A 19,506-nucleotide genomic window follows, 5' to 3' on the forward strand; every position below is an offset into this window, starting at 1 on the left:
AATCAGGATTCCTGCCAGGCATGATGGAGAGACCAAAGGATTTCAACAGAACAGAGAATGTTCCAAAGCATTTGAACAATCTAGGATGGCTCAGAGATTTCAAATAGCAACTATGAAGAAGGAAAACACCTCCCCCCTCCATTAAAATTGACATCTCCTTACTGTCAGAAAACTTTAAAGGGAGTCTGTTCACACCTGTAGCTTCTGTCAGAAAGGGAAACCTCTGATGCAGACTGCAATGTTGCTCTGTGTCAAAAGCCTGCCAGGTCACCAAGGGACATGGAGATTAAAGTGACCAGGCTACTTCAAAGTTTTCATATTTGACAAACAGGAATGAAGATGTTGAGCACAGTTGCCTGAAATCACCATGCCAGGAGTGATCTTCAGGTCTGCTGGGGTTAGAAGGGGCAGTCCGGCCATGTGGCTCCATTCCAGGGGACAGTGTCAAAATCAACCCTTTGCCCTCAGCCCACCCACCACCCGGGACCCTCCTTTTGAAACCTGACTTAGGTCCAGAGGCCATTTGCCCCTCTACCAATCTCTTTGACCCCCCCCACCTCCTCCTCCTCAGGGCCTTGGTCAGCAGGTGGTGTGGAATGTACCATTTCACCTTTGGGTGGGAGGAGGGAACCTATCTGTGAACACTGAGAATGTTAGGCTACACTTGTATAACAGTGATGTGACTTCAAAAGTGCTTTATTGGTTGTGACGTGCTTTGGGATTCATGAAAATGTATTAAGATGCTGCAAGAATGAAGATTATTTCTTACCAGCAAATCTAACATCAATAAAGTGACAACTAAAAATCACACTCCTGCTAACAGCTTAAGAATAACATATATCCTGATTGTTAATGACAACTTTTATTAACTCTTAAGCACAATCGGCTCTACCTTCAATTTGTTTTTGGAGGACAATATAATCAAGAATAATGTTCAACTATTGAATAAACCAAATGTTCTCCATTATGCACAACAATATATTTAGGATGTTTTTTTTAAGAAAGCCAGACTGTTTTAACCTCAGGCATCAGAAAATAACAAAAGAAATTGATTACCATTATTCTGATTCATCATAATGTGCTGCATTTTTGCTTGGTTCTTGACAGGAGATGAAGCAAATGAAGCAATGGATTTCTTCTGTGGGCTTTCTGTGGCAGACTAAAATAATAATATTTATTTTGATATAATTTTGTATTGCACAAAATTATAAATAATCCCGTTCCATTGGATCAACCTCCAGGAACCATGGTGACATAGCCCCAGTGTGCTGTGCCGAGGCAAGTAACATGTGCCTTCATAACCTTGAAGCTCTGTTGTGAAGGATATGCTTTCTCACAAAGAGGAAGGGAAAGCTGAAGGGCCAGGACCATACATCTTACAAAGAGACCTTGCCAGAGTGTTAGTAACAGATTTGTAGCAGATTGTCCAGTTTAGAATCAGAGTCCCTACAATGCAGAAGGACGCCAGTCCATTGAGCCTGCACCGACAACAATCCTGCCTAAGCCCTATTTCCATAACTCATGTATTTACCCTGCTAATCCCCCTGACACCAAGGGCTAATTAAGCATGGTCAATCAACATAACCTACACATCTTTGGAGTGCGAGGGGAAATCCATGCAGTCACAGGGAGAATGTGCACACTCCACATAGTCACCGGAGGCTGGAATTGAACTCTGGTCTCTGGAACTGTGAGGCAGCAATGCTAACCATTGTGCCACAAGGCGAGATGTGTCACATCATACCCTCACCAGGTAGGGACACTAGTGCATCCGTTGCTCCCAGACTTAGTGCCGATCTGATTCTCCTGAAACTCCCGGACAGTTGACAGTTGATAATCTAATAAAGTGCAGTGAATATTCTAAAAAATGCATTTTCTAATATTTTCAAACTGGGATGTTTTATTAAAAATGTAAACAATCAAGAGGCTATAAGGGCAAATCATGTCTCGCCGACAGTTTGGGGGGGCGGGGGAGAGAAATCATGTGGTGGGGAGGCCCATTAATAATTTAGAAATGTATTAAAATGAGGTTCCAACTCCTTCTGGGAGGTCCAGCAAGGGATGGGGAAATTCGGGAAATCAGTTCTTGCCAGCGAGAATCTCATTTCTTGACTCTTGCGGATTTTATGTCTGACGCCAATTACGCTCGCAGCAGACTGAGGCTTCAAATTCCGCCTTATGTCTTCATTACCTCTGCAGCCAATTTTTCCAATGTTTTCAGGCCTCCACTTTTTAAACCCATCTTGTTCAGAATTCTGTTGCGCATACTTCATTCTACACAAAGATCAGCTTATTCATCACATCTAGCTCATTGATAAAAATTGGTTCGCAGTTCAACACATGAAATTCTAAAATATTATCGTGGTCTTCAAATCCCTCCATGATCTTTCTCTTTCCTACCTCTATAACTTGCTTCAATTCTAGGAGATTCAAACAATCTATACTTTGGATTTCTTTTCCAAAAATATACTTTATTCATAAAAATCTCAAATAAACCATTGCAAATCTACGTGTCTTTGAATTGCAAACAGTGCAGAACTAAACCTTTTTACAGTTCTATACAAATTACAGTCTTAACATTTCAAACCTTAAAACTATATACACGCCTCAAAAATTCTTGGGTGCTGTTATTTCTCAGATTGACACACAGTTGCGCAGGTCGAGGGTGTCCTGCAGTTCCCGGGCCCTCAGTCTGCCTCCGTTAAAAGGCCTAACAGTGTGGCCTTTCCCGAACCACCTTTTTTCCAAAAATATACTTTGTTACATTCCTTTCCTAATTTGCCTCACAAGTGACAATGCTACCTTCAGCACAATTTCTGGACTTCCTTCCCTAAACCTTCTGCTTTCCCATCTATATCATCCTTAATACCCTTCTTAGAACTCACTTCTTGCCTAAGATTTTGGTCACAGCTACTAATTTTTAGCTAGGCACTCTTTTCAATCTTGTTTTTGGAGAACCTAGAGATGTTCTTTTGATATAGACTGTATGATACATGCAAGTTGCTGTTGTTCTTTCATCATTATACAATTTTTCATTAAAAGCCGAATCTTAGCTTATTTTGGCTACTTTTTGAAATTCTGGGGATATTTGAAATAGTGATAGAACTAAAACATTCCACAAAATGTTACCAAAATCAACTCAGATGGCTTAAATGAGATTCTTTGTCTTAAATAAGGATAACAGAGAAGTATATTAAATCTTACCTCTGAATCCCAAGGAGATTCTATATGCTCTTCAGCTTCCACCTCCTCCAAGCCCAATTCTAGTAGTAGGTCTACATTTTAAAAAATTTAAATGAGCATTCCAAAGAATAAAATAATACAAAGAAGCGCAAGTGTCAGTTGCCCTCATCATAATGGTTTTTGTTCCATAAACTATTACTCAAAGTCAAGACAGCATGTGATTCTTTCTTAAACAGACCCCGTTATTTCATGAGAATTTAGCAAATCGTTCTGACGCCACAATGAATGATATATTAAAAGATACAGCAAATAAAGTTACAAATCTAACTGAGGAGCTAGAAATAAATAATTGAAAATAACGCTATGAAAATACCAGAAATATGCCCGAGTTGTGTTGTGTCTTAAATTTCAGACATAATTTCTAGACCATCTGGAGCTGGTGTAAATTCAGGAAATTCACATTATACATTTCTGCATGGGGCTTAGGGATTTATTAACTAACAGCAGAGGGCTTTACAACATCAGCATAAAAGATCAAGGAAACATCGGTGCAGTATCATAATGGGCATAATTCAATTATGCCAATAATCCTTCACCATTTGTGCTAAAATTAAACACAGATTTACAAGAAATTTCAGGCATTTTCATTGTTTGAAGTAAAAGGATCAGAATAATTTCATTTCTTAGCTTAAGAACGTGATACTCAAAAAGCCTTCTCCAGTACTTCAGGAAACAAAGACGCTTCAAAACGCTCGGTGAACTGTGCTATCTCAGGCCCACTGAGAAAAATTTGCCCACTCCTACTTTCTATCGAGAAGGTGATAGCCAGCCTTTTTGAACTGCTACAGTCCATATGGTTTAGAAGTCCCAGAGTGCTGTTCAATAGGGAGTTCCAGAATTTTTATCCAGTGACCCTGATGGAATGGCAATATATGTCCAAACAGGAAAACATAGAAACTGGAAGCAGGAGTAGGTCATTTGGTCCTTCATGTCTGTTCCACCATTCATTTTAGAGTCATAGAGGTTTACAGAATAGAAACAGGCCCTTCGGCCCAACTTGTCCATGCTACCCCTTTTTTAAACCCCTAAGCTAGTCCCAATTGCCTGCGTTTGGCCCAAATCCCTCTACACCAATATAACTGTCTCGATGCTTTTTAAAAGACAAAATTGTACCTGCCTCTGGCAGCTTGTTCCAGACACTCACCACCCTGTGTGAGAAAAATGCCCCACTGGACCCTTTTGTTTCTTTCCCCTCTCATCTTAAATCTACGCCCTTTAGTTTTAGACTTCCTTACCTTTGGGGAAAGATATCGACTATTGAGCTGATCTATGCCCCTCATTATTTTATAGACCTCTATAAGATCACCCCAAGCCTCCTACGCTCTAGAGAAAATAGTCCCAGGCTATCCAGCTTCTCCTTATAACTCAAACTATCAAGTCCCCATAGCATCCTAGCAAATCTTTTCTGCACACTTTCTAGTTTAATAATATCCTTTCTATAATAGGGTGATGTGGAGATGATGGCGTTGGACTGGGATAAGCACAGTAAGAAGTCTCACAACACCAGGTTAAAATCCAACAAGTCCAACAGGTCCCAGATGTGGGGACCTGTTGGACTTTAACCTTGTGTTGTGAGACTTCTTACTACGATAGGGTGACCAGAGCTGTACACAGTATTCCAAGGGTGGCTTACCAACATCTTGTACAACTTCAACAAGACGACCCAATTCCCGTATTCAATTTTGGTCATGGGTGATCACTGAATTCAATATCCTGATCCCCCTTTCCTCCCATATGCCTTGATCCCTTTAGCCCAAAGAGCTATACCTAATTTCTTCTTGAAATCAGACAATGTTTTGACCTTAACTACTTTCTGTGATAGTGTATGTTACACATTCACCGCTCTCTGGGTAAAGACATTTCTCCTCACCTCAGTTTGAGGAAGGGGGTAAACCTTTTAGAACTATGACCCCTAGTTCTGGACTCTCCCACTATTGGGAACACTCCTTTTGAATCTACTATCTAACCATGTTAGAATTTTATAAGTTTCTATGAGAACTCTCACTCTTCTAAACTCCAGAGAATATCATCTTAACCAATTTAGTCTCTTCTCATATGACAGACCTGCCATCCCAGGAATCAATCTGGTAAACCTTTGCTGTACTCTCTCTTGCAATGACATCTTTCCTCAGTTAAGGACACCAAAACTGCACACAGAGTACTCCAAGTGTGGCCTCACCAATACCCTATACAATTATAACAAATTACATCCCTATCCCTACACTCAAATCCTCTGGCTATGAAAACCAACATACCATTTGCCTTCTTTACTGCCCGCTGTACCTGCATGCTTACTTTCAATGACTGATATACAAGGACCCCCAGGTCTCACTGAGTAGCTGCCTCTCTCAATTTACATCCATTCAAGTAATAATCTATCTTTCTATTATTGCCACCCAAGTGGATAACCTCACATTTATCCATATTTTCCTGCATCTGCCACGCAGATGCCCACACACTCAATCTGTCCAAATCACGCTGAAGAATCTCTGCATCCTCCTCGTAGCTCACATTCCCACCTAACTTTGTATCATCTGCAAATTTTGAGATAATACATTCAGTTCCCTCTTCCAAATCATTAATATACAATGTGAACAGTTGGGATCCTAGCACAAATCCCTGTGGAACCCCATGAGTCACTGACTGCCGATTAGAAAAAGGTTTGTGTGTGAGGGGAACTTTAAGATGATGATGCTTCCAAGAACCTGCTGTCCTTGCTTCTTGGTGGTGGAAGTCATAACTTTGAAAGATGCTGCTGAGGAAGCTTTAGTAAGACACTGAAGTGTACGCTCTAAGTAGCTCACACCACAGTAACAATGCACCAGTGGTGATGCTGGTGGATCTGTAAAGGTAATGGATGAGATGCTGATCAAGAAGACTACTTTGTCCTGAATGAGGTCTAGAAACTGCAGGCATTCATGTAAGGGAAAACTATTCAGTCACATTTCTGAGTTATGCTTGGGGAATATATCGCAAATCAAAAGCTTGGGTGAGCTACATGTTGCAAAACGACCACTCTTTTTAACCAGAATTTCCTGCTAATGGTGACCCCAAATTGTTGATGGCAGGGGTTTGGCAATGACAATACCCCTAAAGGGTAAGCGGTCATTGCCTAACACATACTTGGTGATTGTAACTAGCCACAGAATCCAAACTTGGATGCTGCCCAGGGCTTGCTGCAGACTGACATGGGCTGCTGCATTATTGGGAGGAATTGCTAATCAATGTAATCATTCACAAATAGCCCCACGTCTGGCCTAATGATGAGGGATGGTCATTGATAAAACAGCTGAAAATGGCTCTGATGTAAAAACTCACACCTAGCATTGCACAAAACTGACAATCAAACACGACAAGAGCAATTTTCAATGCATTGGCAATTTTCATGAAGTTTCATAGATAATTCCATTTAGTGGCTTTTGGAAAAACACCAACTTAGTAGATAAATGCATTTTAGAACTTTTATGTTACATTTTCCGATATGAATTTAGTATTGCAAGTCCCAGTCAACTGACATACTACGTGCTTTGTGATTGCTACAAAAGGTTAACGTCAAACATACATAAGTCATGTTTTGACTGGAATTTAAACAGCACCATGAAACAAAGGTAAATAGTATGCTCTGAATTGGTAGCCATGAGATTTTAATGTTGCAAGGAAAACTAGTAGGGGCAGGATTTGATGAAAAAGGTGATCCAAGAGTCTGAAACCAACTGCACTCCCAATAAGCAGCTTTGATGTTCTGACTCAAGGAAACTATCTCAAAACACTTCACAATCAACTACTTTTGGTATGAAAATATATCTGCCAATTTGTGCATAGCAAATTCCACAAACAGCAGTGAGATACACCAGTTAAATTTACTTTGCTAATGCTGTTTAAGGTATACTTGTTGGTTGGAACATGATTGTTAATCTTTGAATAGCATAAAGGGATTATTTATGTCCACTTGAACAGACAGACATGGATTTGGTTCAATGCTCCATTTGAAAAGTAAATCTGACATTGCAGTATTCCTTTAGAACATGCAAAAAAATGTCAAAATTCCTCTTGAGCAGAGCTTGAATTCATGACTGACCCAGAGGCAAAAGTGCTACTACAGAGGCAAGTTGTCAATTAGTTAAAAGGATCAGATGAGCAATGCACTAGGCACTTACAACTAACCAAGAAGACTAAGTTAGAAAGACAGTTCAAATGATGCTGGAAGAGAAATTTTTTTGTTTATAGTGAAATGCGTTGAATTCTGGGGCAAATGTCCTTGCAGTAAGAACAAACTGAGCAAGTGAGGCAGGGATAAAGCATAAGGGAATTAAGTATTAATACAAACAATGGAAGGTCACAACCTGAAACATTAGCTCTGTTTCTCCCTCCAAAGATGCTGCCAGACCTGTGTACTTCCACCATTTTCTCTGTGTTTATCTGAGGCGATTAAGTTTTCTGGATATGAAGTTTAGTGATGGAAGATATAAAAAAAAGCTCTGCCCAAGACACTATTTCAACCGAATAGTTTTATTATGTCTATAGTCACACTGGTTTATCAATATGCAAAAATACATTTCATAGCTACCTCTTCTATGCTTTCGTTGAGGAGTCTCTTTTGCCTGAGCAGTATATGTGGAAGCTTCATCAAGATTAACAGGTTGCGTTGCTGAAGTTCTGGAGTTTGTTGAACACAATTTGGCAGGCCACGTCACTTCTTCCTGCACAAGATTAAAGATAAAATAAAAACAATTTCAATCCAATTGAATAATAATCAAATGTAATATTTTATATGCTAAAATTACAGATTACAGAAAGCAGTATTCGGACATGATTTAAAAGCAATTATACCAAAAAAGGTTTCAGTATATATTCTGATTCTGGAACAAAACTTGTTTTTTTACAATTTTTTTGATGTAACCAAATTAAATGCAAACAATCCATAAAGTTCATCTGGATCCAAAAAATTACAATTTAACCAAGTTTTTAAAAAAGGGTAGAGCATGTTAAAGAAAATTAAGAAGTAGATTTTATCACCTGAGCACAAAATTAGCATTCTGGATTGGCCACCCATTATAGAGAAAACTGAAATCAGTAATTTCTATAACAAATTGACCAAGCCCAATGCCAATTTTATGCCCAGGCAACCAGCTGAAAATTTACTGCGTTATTTCTTTTGCTGTGGTGGTAGTTGTCATTTTACATCATCACCTCTTTAAATTAGCAAATAAAAAGTTTTTACTCTGGATTTCTGTTTCAACCAATTAAACAGATTACTTAAATTGTAAAATTAAAATAAACTAACTAATGGTTACCTAAAGGAAGAACCTAGATCACCAAAAAAACCACAGTAAACTAGCCCTTAACCACTGGCGAGCTGCAATATTGACACTACACTTTCTGCTGCCTCGAAAAAGTAGCCAGCATACTCAAGGACCTCAGACATACTATCTTCCATCTTCTTCGTCAGGAAAAAGATACAAAAATCTGAGATCATGAAACAAGTCGACTCAAGAATGGCTTCTTCTCTGCTGCCATCAGACTTTTGCATGGACCTACCATATAGTAAGTTGACCTTTTTCTACACCCCAGCGATGACTGTAACACTATGTTCTGCACCCTCTCCTCTCCTTCTCTCCTATGTACTCTATGAAGGATTTGCTTTGTCTGCATAGCATGCAAGATACAATACCTTCCACTGTACCCCAATACATGTAATAATACATCAAAAAGTAACTGCTCTGAATTTTAAAAATAGTTAATCAGTGGCCAAAAACAGATTGATTAAAATGTAATAATATAAAAGTAACTAACGTAGCATAATGAAAGAAAGAGGACTGTTGCTTGAATTTGTCGAAGAAACAAATGGAACAGCTTGATTTTTAGTATACTAATTCAAACACTGCTGCTGTACAAGATTTAAAATCTCTTACATTTACACCCTGGTCAGTCACATCAAGTAGCCTTTCTGCATTCCTCTGTCAGTTAACCTCTATTATGAATATTTGGATTTATGGAGCGTTTTTGCCATTTTAATACTGTGGGGGCGGGGGGGGGGGGGGGGGGGGCCTTTCGGGTTAATCTGAGAACTCAATTCAACACACTGCTCTTGAGGAATCTTACTGACAGTACAATTGTGATTTAATTGAGTATTTGGTAATTCAATATCTTCAGCAAAACCATGGTGACGGTGCTGAATTTCAGTTTCCTTACTGGCATACAAAATGCATGTTTCAGGCACATAGTAAATATGGTGCAACAGGAGATAACTGTACCCACTAAGTCCATGCTGGAGTTCTAATAGGCAATTCAGTATCCCATTCTCTACCCCCCCTGCCCAAGCCCTGCAAATTTATTTCCCTCATCCTTTTGAGCTCACTGATCATCTCCAATTCTATCATCCTCCCAGTCAGCGAGTTCCAGGTCATTATCACTGAAAAAAAATCTTTGTCACATCTTACATCTCTTACCTATAATCTGAAGTCTGTGTCCCATCATCCTTGTACTAATTTAATTCTGTGACAATCTTGAACACCTCTATCAAATCTCCCTTCAATCACTTTTGCACCACAGAGAACAATCCCAGCTTCTCCAATCTAGCTAAAAAGGATGGCATGTTGGCACAGTGGCAGTGGCTAGTACATTCTCCCCACGTCTGCATGGGTTTCCTCTGGTTACCTCCCATAATCCAAGGATGTCCAAAGTTTGGTGGATTAGCCATGCTAAATTGTCCCTTAGTTCTCAAGATATGTAGGTTACGGGGATCAGTTGGATAATTATTACATGGGGTTACAGGGTTAGGGTCTGGATAAGATGCTGTTTTGGAGAGTCTGTACAGACTCGATGTGCCGAATGGCCCCCTTCTGCACTGTATGGATTCTGTGATTCTATGAAAATCCTTCCACCCTGGAATGATTCTGGTAATTCTGCACCCTCTGAAGGATCTCACATCTTTGCTGAAGTGCAGTGACCAGAACTGGATTCAATATTCTTATGGCCCAATTGACTTTTAAAAAGATACAGCATAACTTCCCTGCTTTTTCACTCAAAGCTTCGATTTTCAAAACACTAGATCTTACAAGCTTTGCTAATTACTCCCCCAAGTGGCCCTGTCACCTTCAAAGATTTATGCACCTGTACAGCCAGGTTGTTTTGTCACTGCACACACTTCAGGCTCCATCAGTCAGTTTGCATATTTGTCAAATATTAAAGACTTTATTGCTCATTTGTTTGTTTGTCATGGCAATGGAATCATTGAAATTACCATTATCACTTCCGCTGCGCCAACAATTCTTTTGGACAACTGGCATTGATCAACCATGATCTAACTGAAAATTGGAGCAGGTTGATGGGCTAAATGGCCTACTCCCATTCCCATGTTCCTAACACTTGTTATACGACACTCACATCATCACTCGCATTCTTTTAACAATTTTTGAATTGTTTTATTTGAACAAAATACACTTTTCTTCTATGCAGCAGTATCTCAAAAGTAAATATTTTTTGTTTAGAAACATCATCATTTTCATTTCTAGGTATGTATATCAGCACAATTCTATTACCAGTGCATCAATCTGGAACCCAACCTTCGACTGTTTGAGATCGAATGGGTTTTGTCATATTTTTCTTCTAGATACCTTTGATTTAAAAGTTTTAATTTGTTCAGAATCTTCTTTCAAATTCAATGCCCATTTCTCTATTATTCTCAGCATCCTCTTCAATTATGTTGTAATAGGTACCTGAGGAGTTCATATTATTGCATTCTTCATCTGAATTAACGCCACTTCGGTTTTACTTCACTGACGCTATTTTCATACTCCTATTTGTCAATCCTCTTTATCACAGCTTTCTTCTTCATCTTCACCTGAAACACATTCTCAATCATGCCTCTCTTCTTTGTATCATCCCAACTACTGATTGCATGGTGTTTCTGTTGAATTTTTGGTGTAACGGTCATCAATTTTACCAACAGACCTCTATTACAGTGCTTAAGAAGATAGTCAAACAATTAAAAATGGAACACAATCTATATAATAATCATTTACCTGCTTGTAGCCTTTAAAGGGGGTAGAACTTGATTGAGCTGTTACAAAGGAACTGGCTGCAGGCACAGCTGTTTGAGGAGAAATGACTAAAGGTGTCTTAGCCTCGGGTGAAGTTTGGGTTAATGAGCAGCTATTCTCATTAATGTCTTCTTCATCTTGACTATCGCCTTCTGACTCTTCCTCACTATCTACATCTGATTCAGCAGGATGCAAAATGTCCATGTTCTGCACTTCGCCAGAGTTGGCCTTTGCGTTTACTAAGGTAAAACAGACAAATCCTTTGTTTATAAATGTGGAAACAATGTTATTAACAACACGAAGTAAAACAACAATCAAATTCATTTTCAATTATTTTCTCAATAACTTACCATTTTCTTCACTTTTCTGTGAAGTATTTAACAACTTAGTCAAGCTAAATTTCTGAGATACCTGTAAAAAAACACATTCTCTTACCAACTAGTCTAAAAAGTTAGAAATTTAAGGGGAAGAAATTTGTTTGCATAACACTATCATTCTTAACTCAATTCCCTGAATGCAGGCAGTGCTGTGGGCTTCAACTTGTGCAATGTTCCATGATTATACTGATGAAGAAAGCCACATAAGGTGCAGCTCATGATACTATTTGCACTCAAGGAACCCAGGCTGCTGCTGGGATACCAGGCATTCACACGCATGATGTGCAGGTTTCACATCACCTGGACAATGATGCAGTAGAATTCCTTCTATTTGTGGTATAGCTCAAAATTTAAACGTGGTGCCCACAAAGCTACAAGTGTGAAGTTGAAAGCCACTTGCATGATTTGTTCTATTTGGAAAGCCAACTGAAGGGTTGCACTGCAACCAACGTTTACTCAGCCTCACATGCACTTGTAAGAATGAAACATTACAACCATACACTTCTTAACTCAACCACATTACAATTTCAGTCAGAGTCTTTTATATATGTTCAAATGAAACCCCAATCAATGCCCTCAATCTGCTTATAATAAACACAAATGATAATGTAACCAAAACAAAGGGGAAGTGTACTGTTCTGGCAAAGTTGCATGCTTTTTCTGTCAGAATTTCTGGCAAGAGAATGAAATGTCTTCAGTTTTAATTGAGAACAGAGCCCCAGTGAACTCCATCACACATCAAAAGACAGCAAATTCTGAAATGTTGCAAATATCAGCCAAGAAGCCTGGCAGAAAATTTCATGGCAACGTCAGCTTCACAGCCACTTAAAATGCTGTTCTCATCCTGTCCAGAAGTTGCAGTTTGGGCTGACAGATTTCAGTGGGTATTTCCTTAATGAGGCAGAGATGTCACATATACTGTTCCTTGCTGACATTGAGATAGAATTGCTCCCTCAAGACTGTAGGTGGATATGGTTCATGCTGAGAGCCTATCTCTCCCTCTTTATCCTCACGCCCTCACTCACACAAAACTTGCCTCCTCTGTGTCACCTCTGCTCAGTGTCTCTGTCAAGCAGGCTAAGGGGGAATGGAAACTTCTGCACCTGCTACCAGGAGCAAGTAAGGTCTGAGCAGGATCTTGGAGGTCAAAGTCAACCAAATATTCACCATCTGCTCTCTATGCAGACTTCAGCAACAGATCACCAAACATTCTACTAACTCAGCAGCAACCAGTAGAAATCAAACAGCCACCACCTTTAAAGTAGCTACTGATCCTTTTAAATAGTGCTAGTGGAGGGAGTCTCTCTGTCGCTGAACATATGTTTAGCTATGCAAGTCTAAGAGAAGGCATTGGCTGGAACATTCAGGCCAAAAGTGGCAGTTAGTGTCAAATCAAAATGACACATTGAACAACATACAATCCATCCACTATGAATGCTTCAAGAACAAGAACAAGCATTAACACTGACGCTAATGAACTTCCCAAAATGGCAACTGGTGCAATCTGCACCAAAATGTACACAAGTGACACAGACACCATTTTGGTGCCAAAACAACATCCATGAAAAATACTGGTGATGCACATCCAAATTTTTGGCATTTATTTTTAAGTTCTTTTATAGGTTTTCCTTTCTCTATCTTATGCCCTCCACAGCTCGACAATTTCCATTTCAAACTCTCCATGTCTCCAACCCTGCACTTCATGCAAGCCTGTCCCCTTTGGCCAATTGCTGGAGGTGCTGCCTTAAACTGTACTCCTTTCTGAAAGAGAAGATCCCCCACAACAGGACAATCTTTCTTACACATACCGAACAACTTGGCAATTTGCCAACCCTTTGGCACTGCGGATTAGATGCCTTGCCGTTCCATCACTTGTCCAATTTCATTTATTCTGACAGCGTTTCATTTTGCAACATACTGCTTCAGCATAGTCTGCACCACTTTCCCATTTATTTTGAGTTTTAGCTACATTCCTTTAATGACTGATGTCAATCTCTGTAGGATTAGCAGTTAACAGTTTGAATTTTAAAAGTCATTTCAATAACTCATGATTATAATCAGGAGTCAGGTCTTAATTATGAGCTATTCAAACTTAAAAGAAAAGACCACAATATAGCATTTACTGCAAACCTAGTTAAAACTATGACAGTGACACTGCAATGCAACATTTACTACAAATAAAATTAAAACTAAACAAATAACAAAACAATACCTTGGAGCTAAATTGAAGTTCCTCATCTTCATTTGAAGATAACCAGGAATCACCTGCACTTTTTGAGGCCCTAAAATTAAAATATGCAAATACAAGCTTAACAGAGAAAAATAAAACTAGAGTCATAAATAATATACCTAAAAATGTTTAAATGCAACAATTGCCAGAAGATAAAACATTTCTTGAATACTGCTGAAAAGAGAGACATGTTGCTGAAGCTTTTTGTCTTGCACTCAACAGGACAAATGCAAGAATGTCATTTTTCAAATAATCACAACAACTTATATTACAGGTGAAAGGGGGTGCTGGTTAGTTGGCGAGTTGACTCTGAATGCCCGAAGTATTGCCATTGAGAAAGCAACAGGGATTTATAGGCTCCCCCTACTTCAGGGTATTTCAAAAAAAATACAAGACTTGAACATATCCTTTTAGTTTGCAGAGAATGGGTCCCTGCCTATAAATGTACACCGCTTCTAGCGAGTACAAAATGAGCCATGTAATGAGCTTAAATTGGATATTAGTGTAGCTATTAACGCACTCAAAATTGCTCAGCAAGTGCTGTCCAATCACTGAATCAAATCTAACAGTAGTTTTGGATTTTGCAAGCATGGATTGACTGAGTATGGGCTCTACTTTGCTTATTATAAACAGCCCGAAGAACATGTTTTATTCAATCAAGCAATTGTTGGGATGGACAATCCACAAACAATTCCATGACTTGGCAGCGCTATTGAACAATCCTGAGTGTGTACTAATAGCTACACTAATAACCAATTTACATTATCAGTCAAACTCATAGCTTGGCTCATTTACACTTGCTAGAAGTTACTTATGTTCATATGCAGTGACAGTAAAAAGTCTGACAACACCAGGTTTTAGTCCAATCGATTTGGTTGGACTAAAACCTGGTGTTGTCAGACTTTTTACTGTGTTTACGCCAGTCCAACGCCGGCATACCCACATCATATGTAGTGACCCATTTTCTGCGAGTAAAATAGATTACTGTCAAGTCTTGCACCTTTTTTTGAATTGTCCAGAAGCATGGGGGCCTATGGTTCCCTGTTGCTTTCTCCATGGTATCACCTTGGTCAGAGTTGAATTGCCAATTAGGTTCCTGTTTCTACTATAGTATAAATTGTTGTGATTGTTTGAAATGTAGCATTCTTACATTTGTCCTGATAAGTGTATGACAAAAGGCTTTGGCATCATATCTCTTTTTAGCAATATTCAAGTTCTGTGACTATTTGAATAAGTATTTCTTACCTGCTGACTGACTCTGTCTGAGATGCATCATCTGCTACTGCAACACAAAGCAAATAACTTACACATTGTTATAAATTTATTTCATGATTCATATGTTTTAGAGATATAATTTTTAGTTTGGAGTGGAATTTTTAAATGCAAGATGAAAATACCCGGTTTCACAAGCTGATAAACAGACCTCAAGTTATTGCAAATCAAAAAGTGGCATATTAGGGAAGTATTAGAAACTAAACAATGGACTCCTGTGCTTCTTGGTGGAGGTGGAAAGTCTACAGCTATTTCAAAAATTATTCATATGGTTTCTCAGAAGAAAAGGAATATTTAGGAATTGGAGATAGATTGAGTCACTACAACAACAAAAACAGAAAATGCTGGAAAATCTCAGCAGGTCTAACAGCATCCTGGAGAGAATAGAACCGACTTTTTGAGTCTTGATTACCCTTCACTGTTTCAGGTTCCAGCATTTTACTTTTTATTTTAGTTTAAGCCACTACCTGGGACAGTCCATGCATGTCATACTACTGCAGAGATAGATTGCACTACAGTTTTTTCTTGGCTTATGTTTTATCAGTGAGATTTGTTGTTATTTGTGTCTGGGTTCAGAACAGTTTGGAGAATGCAAATCTGCCAGAAGCTGTAAGTCACCTTGTATCAGTAGTAGAGGTGTATTTCTGATTAGGATTTACTAAGCAAGAATGCAGTGAGACCCATGCTTGAGTCAGGAAGTCCACAATTATAACATGTCAAAAGAAAGTTCAACGGCTCTTTGATTTTGATTTGAAAAGTATTGTTTCTTGCGCACTATACAGACAAAGCATACTGTTCACAGAGAAGGAAACTAGAGAGAGCAGAATGTAGTGTTACAGTCATAGCTAAGGTGTAGAGAAAGATCAACTTAATACAAGGTAGTTCTGTTCAAAAGTATGATGCAGCAGGAAGAAGCTGTTCTTGAGTTGACTGGTACATGACTTCAGACTTTTTCCCCGACGGAAGAAGGTGGAAGAGAGAATGCCCGGGGTGCATGGGGTCCTTAATTATGCTGGCTGCTTTTTTGAGGCAGCGGGAAATGTAAACAGAGTCAATGGATGGGAGGCTGGTTTGCGTGATGGATTGGGCTACATTCACAACCTTTTGTAGTTTTGCAGGGTCAGATGCTAATAGAAGGATCCCAAGAAGTCTCACACCTCACTGAATAGTGAGAAGAATCAAAGTGGATTCCTGAAAGCAATGGCACAGCTTAGTTTAGCCCCGGGAGAAGCTAAGGAACTCTCAAGATTCTAAAAGGTATAGAGGGTGGAAATAAAAGTATAACGGAGCACGTGGTTGAGATTTCTCGGTTAAAAGTGTTTATGAAACAGTGTCAAGTTACTGATACTTGCTTTGTTTAATTATTGAACGGCGAAAGTTTTTATTTAAAAATATGAAATCTTTTGATGTAATCCTTTCAGTTAATAACCAGGAGTTAAAATTTCTTCTGTTTAAAAAGCTTTTGGTTTTTATCAAGTTTGTAACGACATAGAATTTGTCTTCTAAAATTTAGCTTTGGTTTTCTTTATTATTGGACAATAGCCTCATGTTGTGTTTGAAGGATAAACAACATTAAAACAGAAGAATATTAATTTAAGAGTTTTATTCAATGCAGGTTTGTGCAATTTGTGATGTTTCTATGGTCTCACACTAAATGATTCATACTCAATAATACAAGCCTCAGGAAAGCCTCCTACAACAAATTTGGCTTACATACCAAATATTAAAAAAAAATTAGTGGATATTTCAACTGCTCCAATGCCGAAATATCTACAAGTAAATGAATTTTACTTGTTAGACAAAGGGGGAAAAAAATTTCCTCCTGAGAAAGATTCTTCTGAGTTTTACAGCACAGGTCATATGATCAGGTGTTCTTTACCACTCCTAAAATGTATACTTTAGTCCTTTAACAGTGAAGGCAGCAGCCAGCATGCAACATTAAACACAACAAACATTATAAAACACAAGCCATAGAGACGAGGCCAACAAAGCTCTGTTCATGAAGGAAGAACTGTATTCAAAAATTTATGGAATACAAAGTTCATACATGCTGTAACAAATGAAAAATTGAGGCAGGGTCCTCTCATATAAATATAATGGTTGGTTTCTAGCAGTCACAATTAAGGACTTGCTACCTTGAAATACAATCACAATTTCAAACTTTCACTGCTAGAGAGAAGATTGCTGGTAACATATCTGCCACTTATTATAAATCCTGATCAATTTTGTTTTCCAGTGAAATCAACAGCTAATATGCTCAATAACTTTCTACTCGACGTTAAAATTTACCCCATTTTATTGTAATGGTGTTTTAAAAAAAACATGAGATCTCCAAGGAACCTCTCTAGAGGCAATGTCAAGAAAACCTCTTTGCGTATATGCCACATGGCATACAAGCTCAAAAAAATCTAAGCTAAAATCTGTGGACCAATCAAAATTTTTAGGGACAGTTAAATCCAATGCAACACATGTTCTAGTAGCCGTCAAGAGAAAAATCTGGCAATATAAAAGTACCTTTCCTACATCTACAGATCTCACACTTGAAATCATTTTCGTCATTTTGAGAAATTTGAAGTCTCTTCCTAGATTTCCATTAGCTTCACCTAACTTGTGCATTATGAATGGACTCTCAAAAATATTGATAGATGCCTATGAGAAAACAATAGCCCAAGTTTCATTTTAGCATATTTGGTCAGCATGCATCCAATTATTCTGAAAATTTTCAAAGTTACAACTGTAAAAACCAAGCACAGTTAAGAAAATATGGAACAACACTCACACCATTTAGAGAAAAAAAACTGTTTAAATTGTTTTACAACAAAAATCATGTCTTTTTTCCCCAGAGGCATACTAGCAAATTAATATACTTTATAACTTGAATCCTGATAAATGACAAATATTTCCTAGCTAGCTACCTTTCATAGCTGATTTTCAGAACACTTGTTACAACAGAATTGAACCGGAAGATTGATAGACGTTAATATTTATATTAATTTCACCACTTGACTGCATATTTAATAAGGTGTCTTTAAAAAGTGACTAACTTATGTATGAAATATTTAAAATGCATTATTTAGCAATTGGACACATCAACTGCAATGTTATAATACTTTCATTCAGTACTTTGCTTTTGACACAAAGATAAACAGAAACACACGATAGATAAATCAAAATTTGGGGGAACTCATCTATAGATTTCCGATAGAAAATTTAAAAGCCAAAATACCTATGTGGTGAACTTTATGGAGGTTGGTGGTGGGGGGGGGGGGGGGGCGGTGGTGGTGGTGTGTTCAGTTAAAACTGCTCTCAAAAAAAGGTGTAATATGTTTTATTGAAGAGATAAAGTGGTTGATTCAGAATTGCCTTTGAACGTCATGGGGAAGTGTTTGGTGAAGAGGGTCATTATCTGGCATTTGTGTGGCACAGGTGTAGCTTTCCACTTATCAGTCCATGCTTAAATGTTATCCAGATCTTGCTGGATGTGGCTAAGACTTCCTTATTATCTATGTTGTGAAAGGAACTGAGCTCCATGCAATCACTGAACATCTTCGTTTCCAAACTTATGATGGAGGGAAGACCATTGATGAAGCACCTAAAAATGGCTGGAATGAGACACTTTTAAAGCAGTGGTCTAAGGCTGACAAGACTGGCTTACAGCAATCACAACCAGCTTTCTCAGTGTTCAGGATGACTTCAGCTGTAGCCACTACAGTTCCCTTGACTTCATTTTTACATAAGCTCTATGGTGCCACGTTCAATCAAGTATGGCCTTAATGTCCAGGGAAGTCATTCTCACTTCACCATGGTAATTCAGTTCCTTTGTCCACATTTGGACCAAGGCTATAACGAAGTAGGGAACACTTTGTCGGAAGGATGTCAGCGATGTGAGTGCATTGGAAAAGATCAACCAGAGACCTAAGCAGGTCTTTAGTTTTACAGTTGAAATGTTATCTGATCTCATAGTATTTACTGTGTCCAGTGAACTCAGCCATTTTTGATATCATATGAACATAAGAACATAAGAAATAGGAGCAGGAGTAGGCCATCTAGCCCTTCGAGCCTGCCCCGCCATTCAATAAGATCATGGCTGATCTGTCGTGGCTCAGTTCCACCCTCCCGCCCTCTCCCCATAACCCTTAATCCCCTCTCTTATCAAAAACCCATCAACCCGCGTCTTAAAAATATTTAGCGAGGCAGCCTCCACCACTTCAACGGGCAGAGAATTCCAGAGATTCACCATCCTTTGAGTGAAGAAGTTCCTCCTCAACTCCGTTCTAAACCGCCCCCCCTTTATCTTGAGGCTGTGCCCCCTAGTCCTACTGTCTTTTTTGAGCGGGAAGAG

The 19,506-nt window shown here is 38.7% G+C and overlaps 1 protein-coding gene across 10 annotated transcripts in view; it reads right to left on the minus strand.

The window, feature by feature from the left end:
* Window positions 1-19,506, minus strand: part of ankrd26 (ankyrin repeat domain 26) — a 138,907-nt gene that overhangs the window by 78,282 nt on the left and 41,119 nt on the right. For 9 of the 10 annotated variants that reach the window (XR_013886842.1, XM_080191110.1, XM_080191105.1 and 6 more), the window contains exons 8-14: window positions 15,138-15,174; window positions 13,875-13,944; window positions 11,636-11,696; window positions 11,268-11,524; window positions 7,811-7,943; window positions 3,205-3,275; window positions 1,057-1,159 (exon numbers count right to left, since the gene is read on the minus strand). Coding sequence is in view for 9 of the 10 variants with exons in the window: in XM_080191110.1 (XP_080047236.1) it covers window positions 1,057-1,159; window positions 3,205-3,275; window positions 7,811-7,943; window positions 11,268-11,524; window positions 11,636-11,696; window positions 13,875-13,944; window positions 15,138-15,174 (732 nt within the window). In the remaining variant the exon portion in view is untranslated. The remainder of the gene's footprint in view (window positions 1-1,056; window positions 1,160-3,204; window positions 3,276-7,810; window positions 7,944-11,267; window positions 11,525-11,635; window positions 11,697-13,874; window positions 13,945-15,137; window positions 15,175-19,506) is intronic. The other variant, XM_080191104.1, reaches the window with a different exon arrangement.

Source organism: Carcharhinus amblyrhynchos, chromosome 6, assembly GCF_965287045.1.
Source record: "Carcharhinus amblyrhynchos chromosome 6, sCarAmb.v2.hapA, whole genome shotgun sequence".
NCBI lineage: Eukaryota > Metazoa > Chordata > Chondrichthyes > Carcharhiniformes > Carcharhinidae > Carcharhinus > Carcharhinus amblyrhynchos.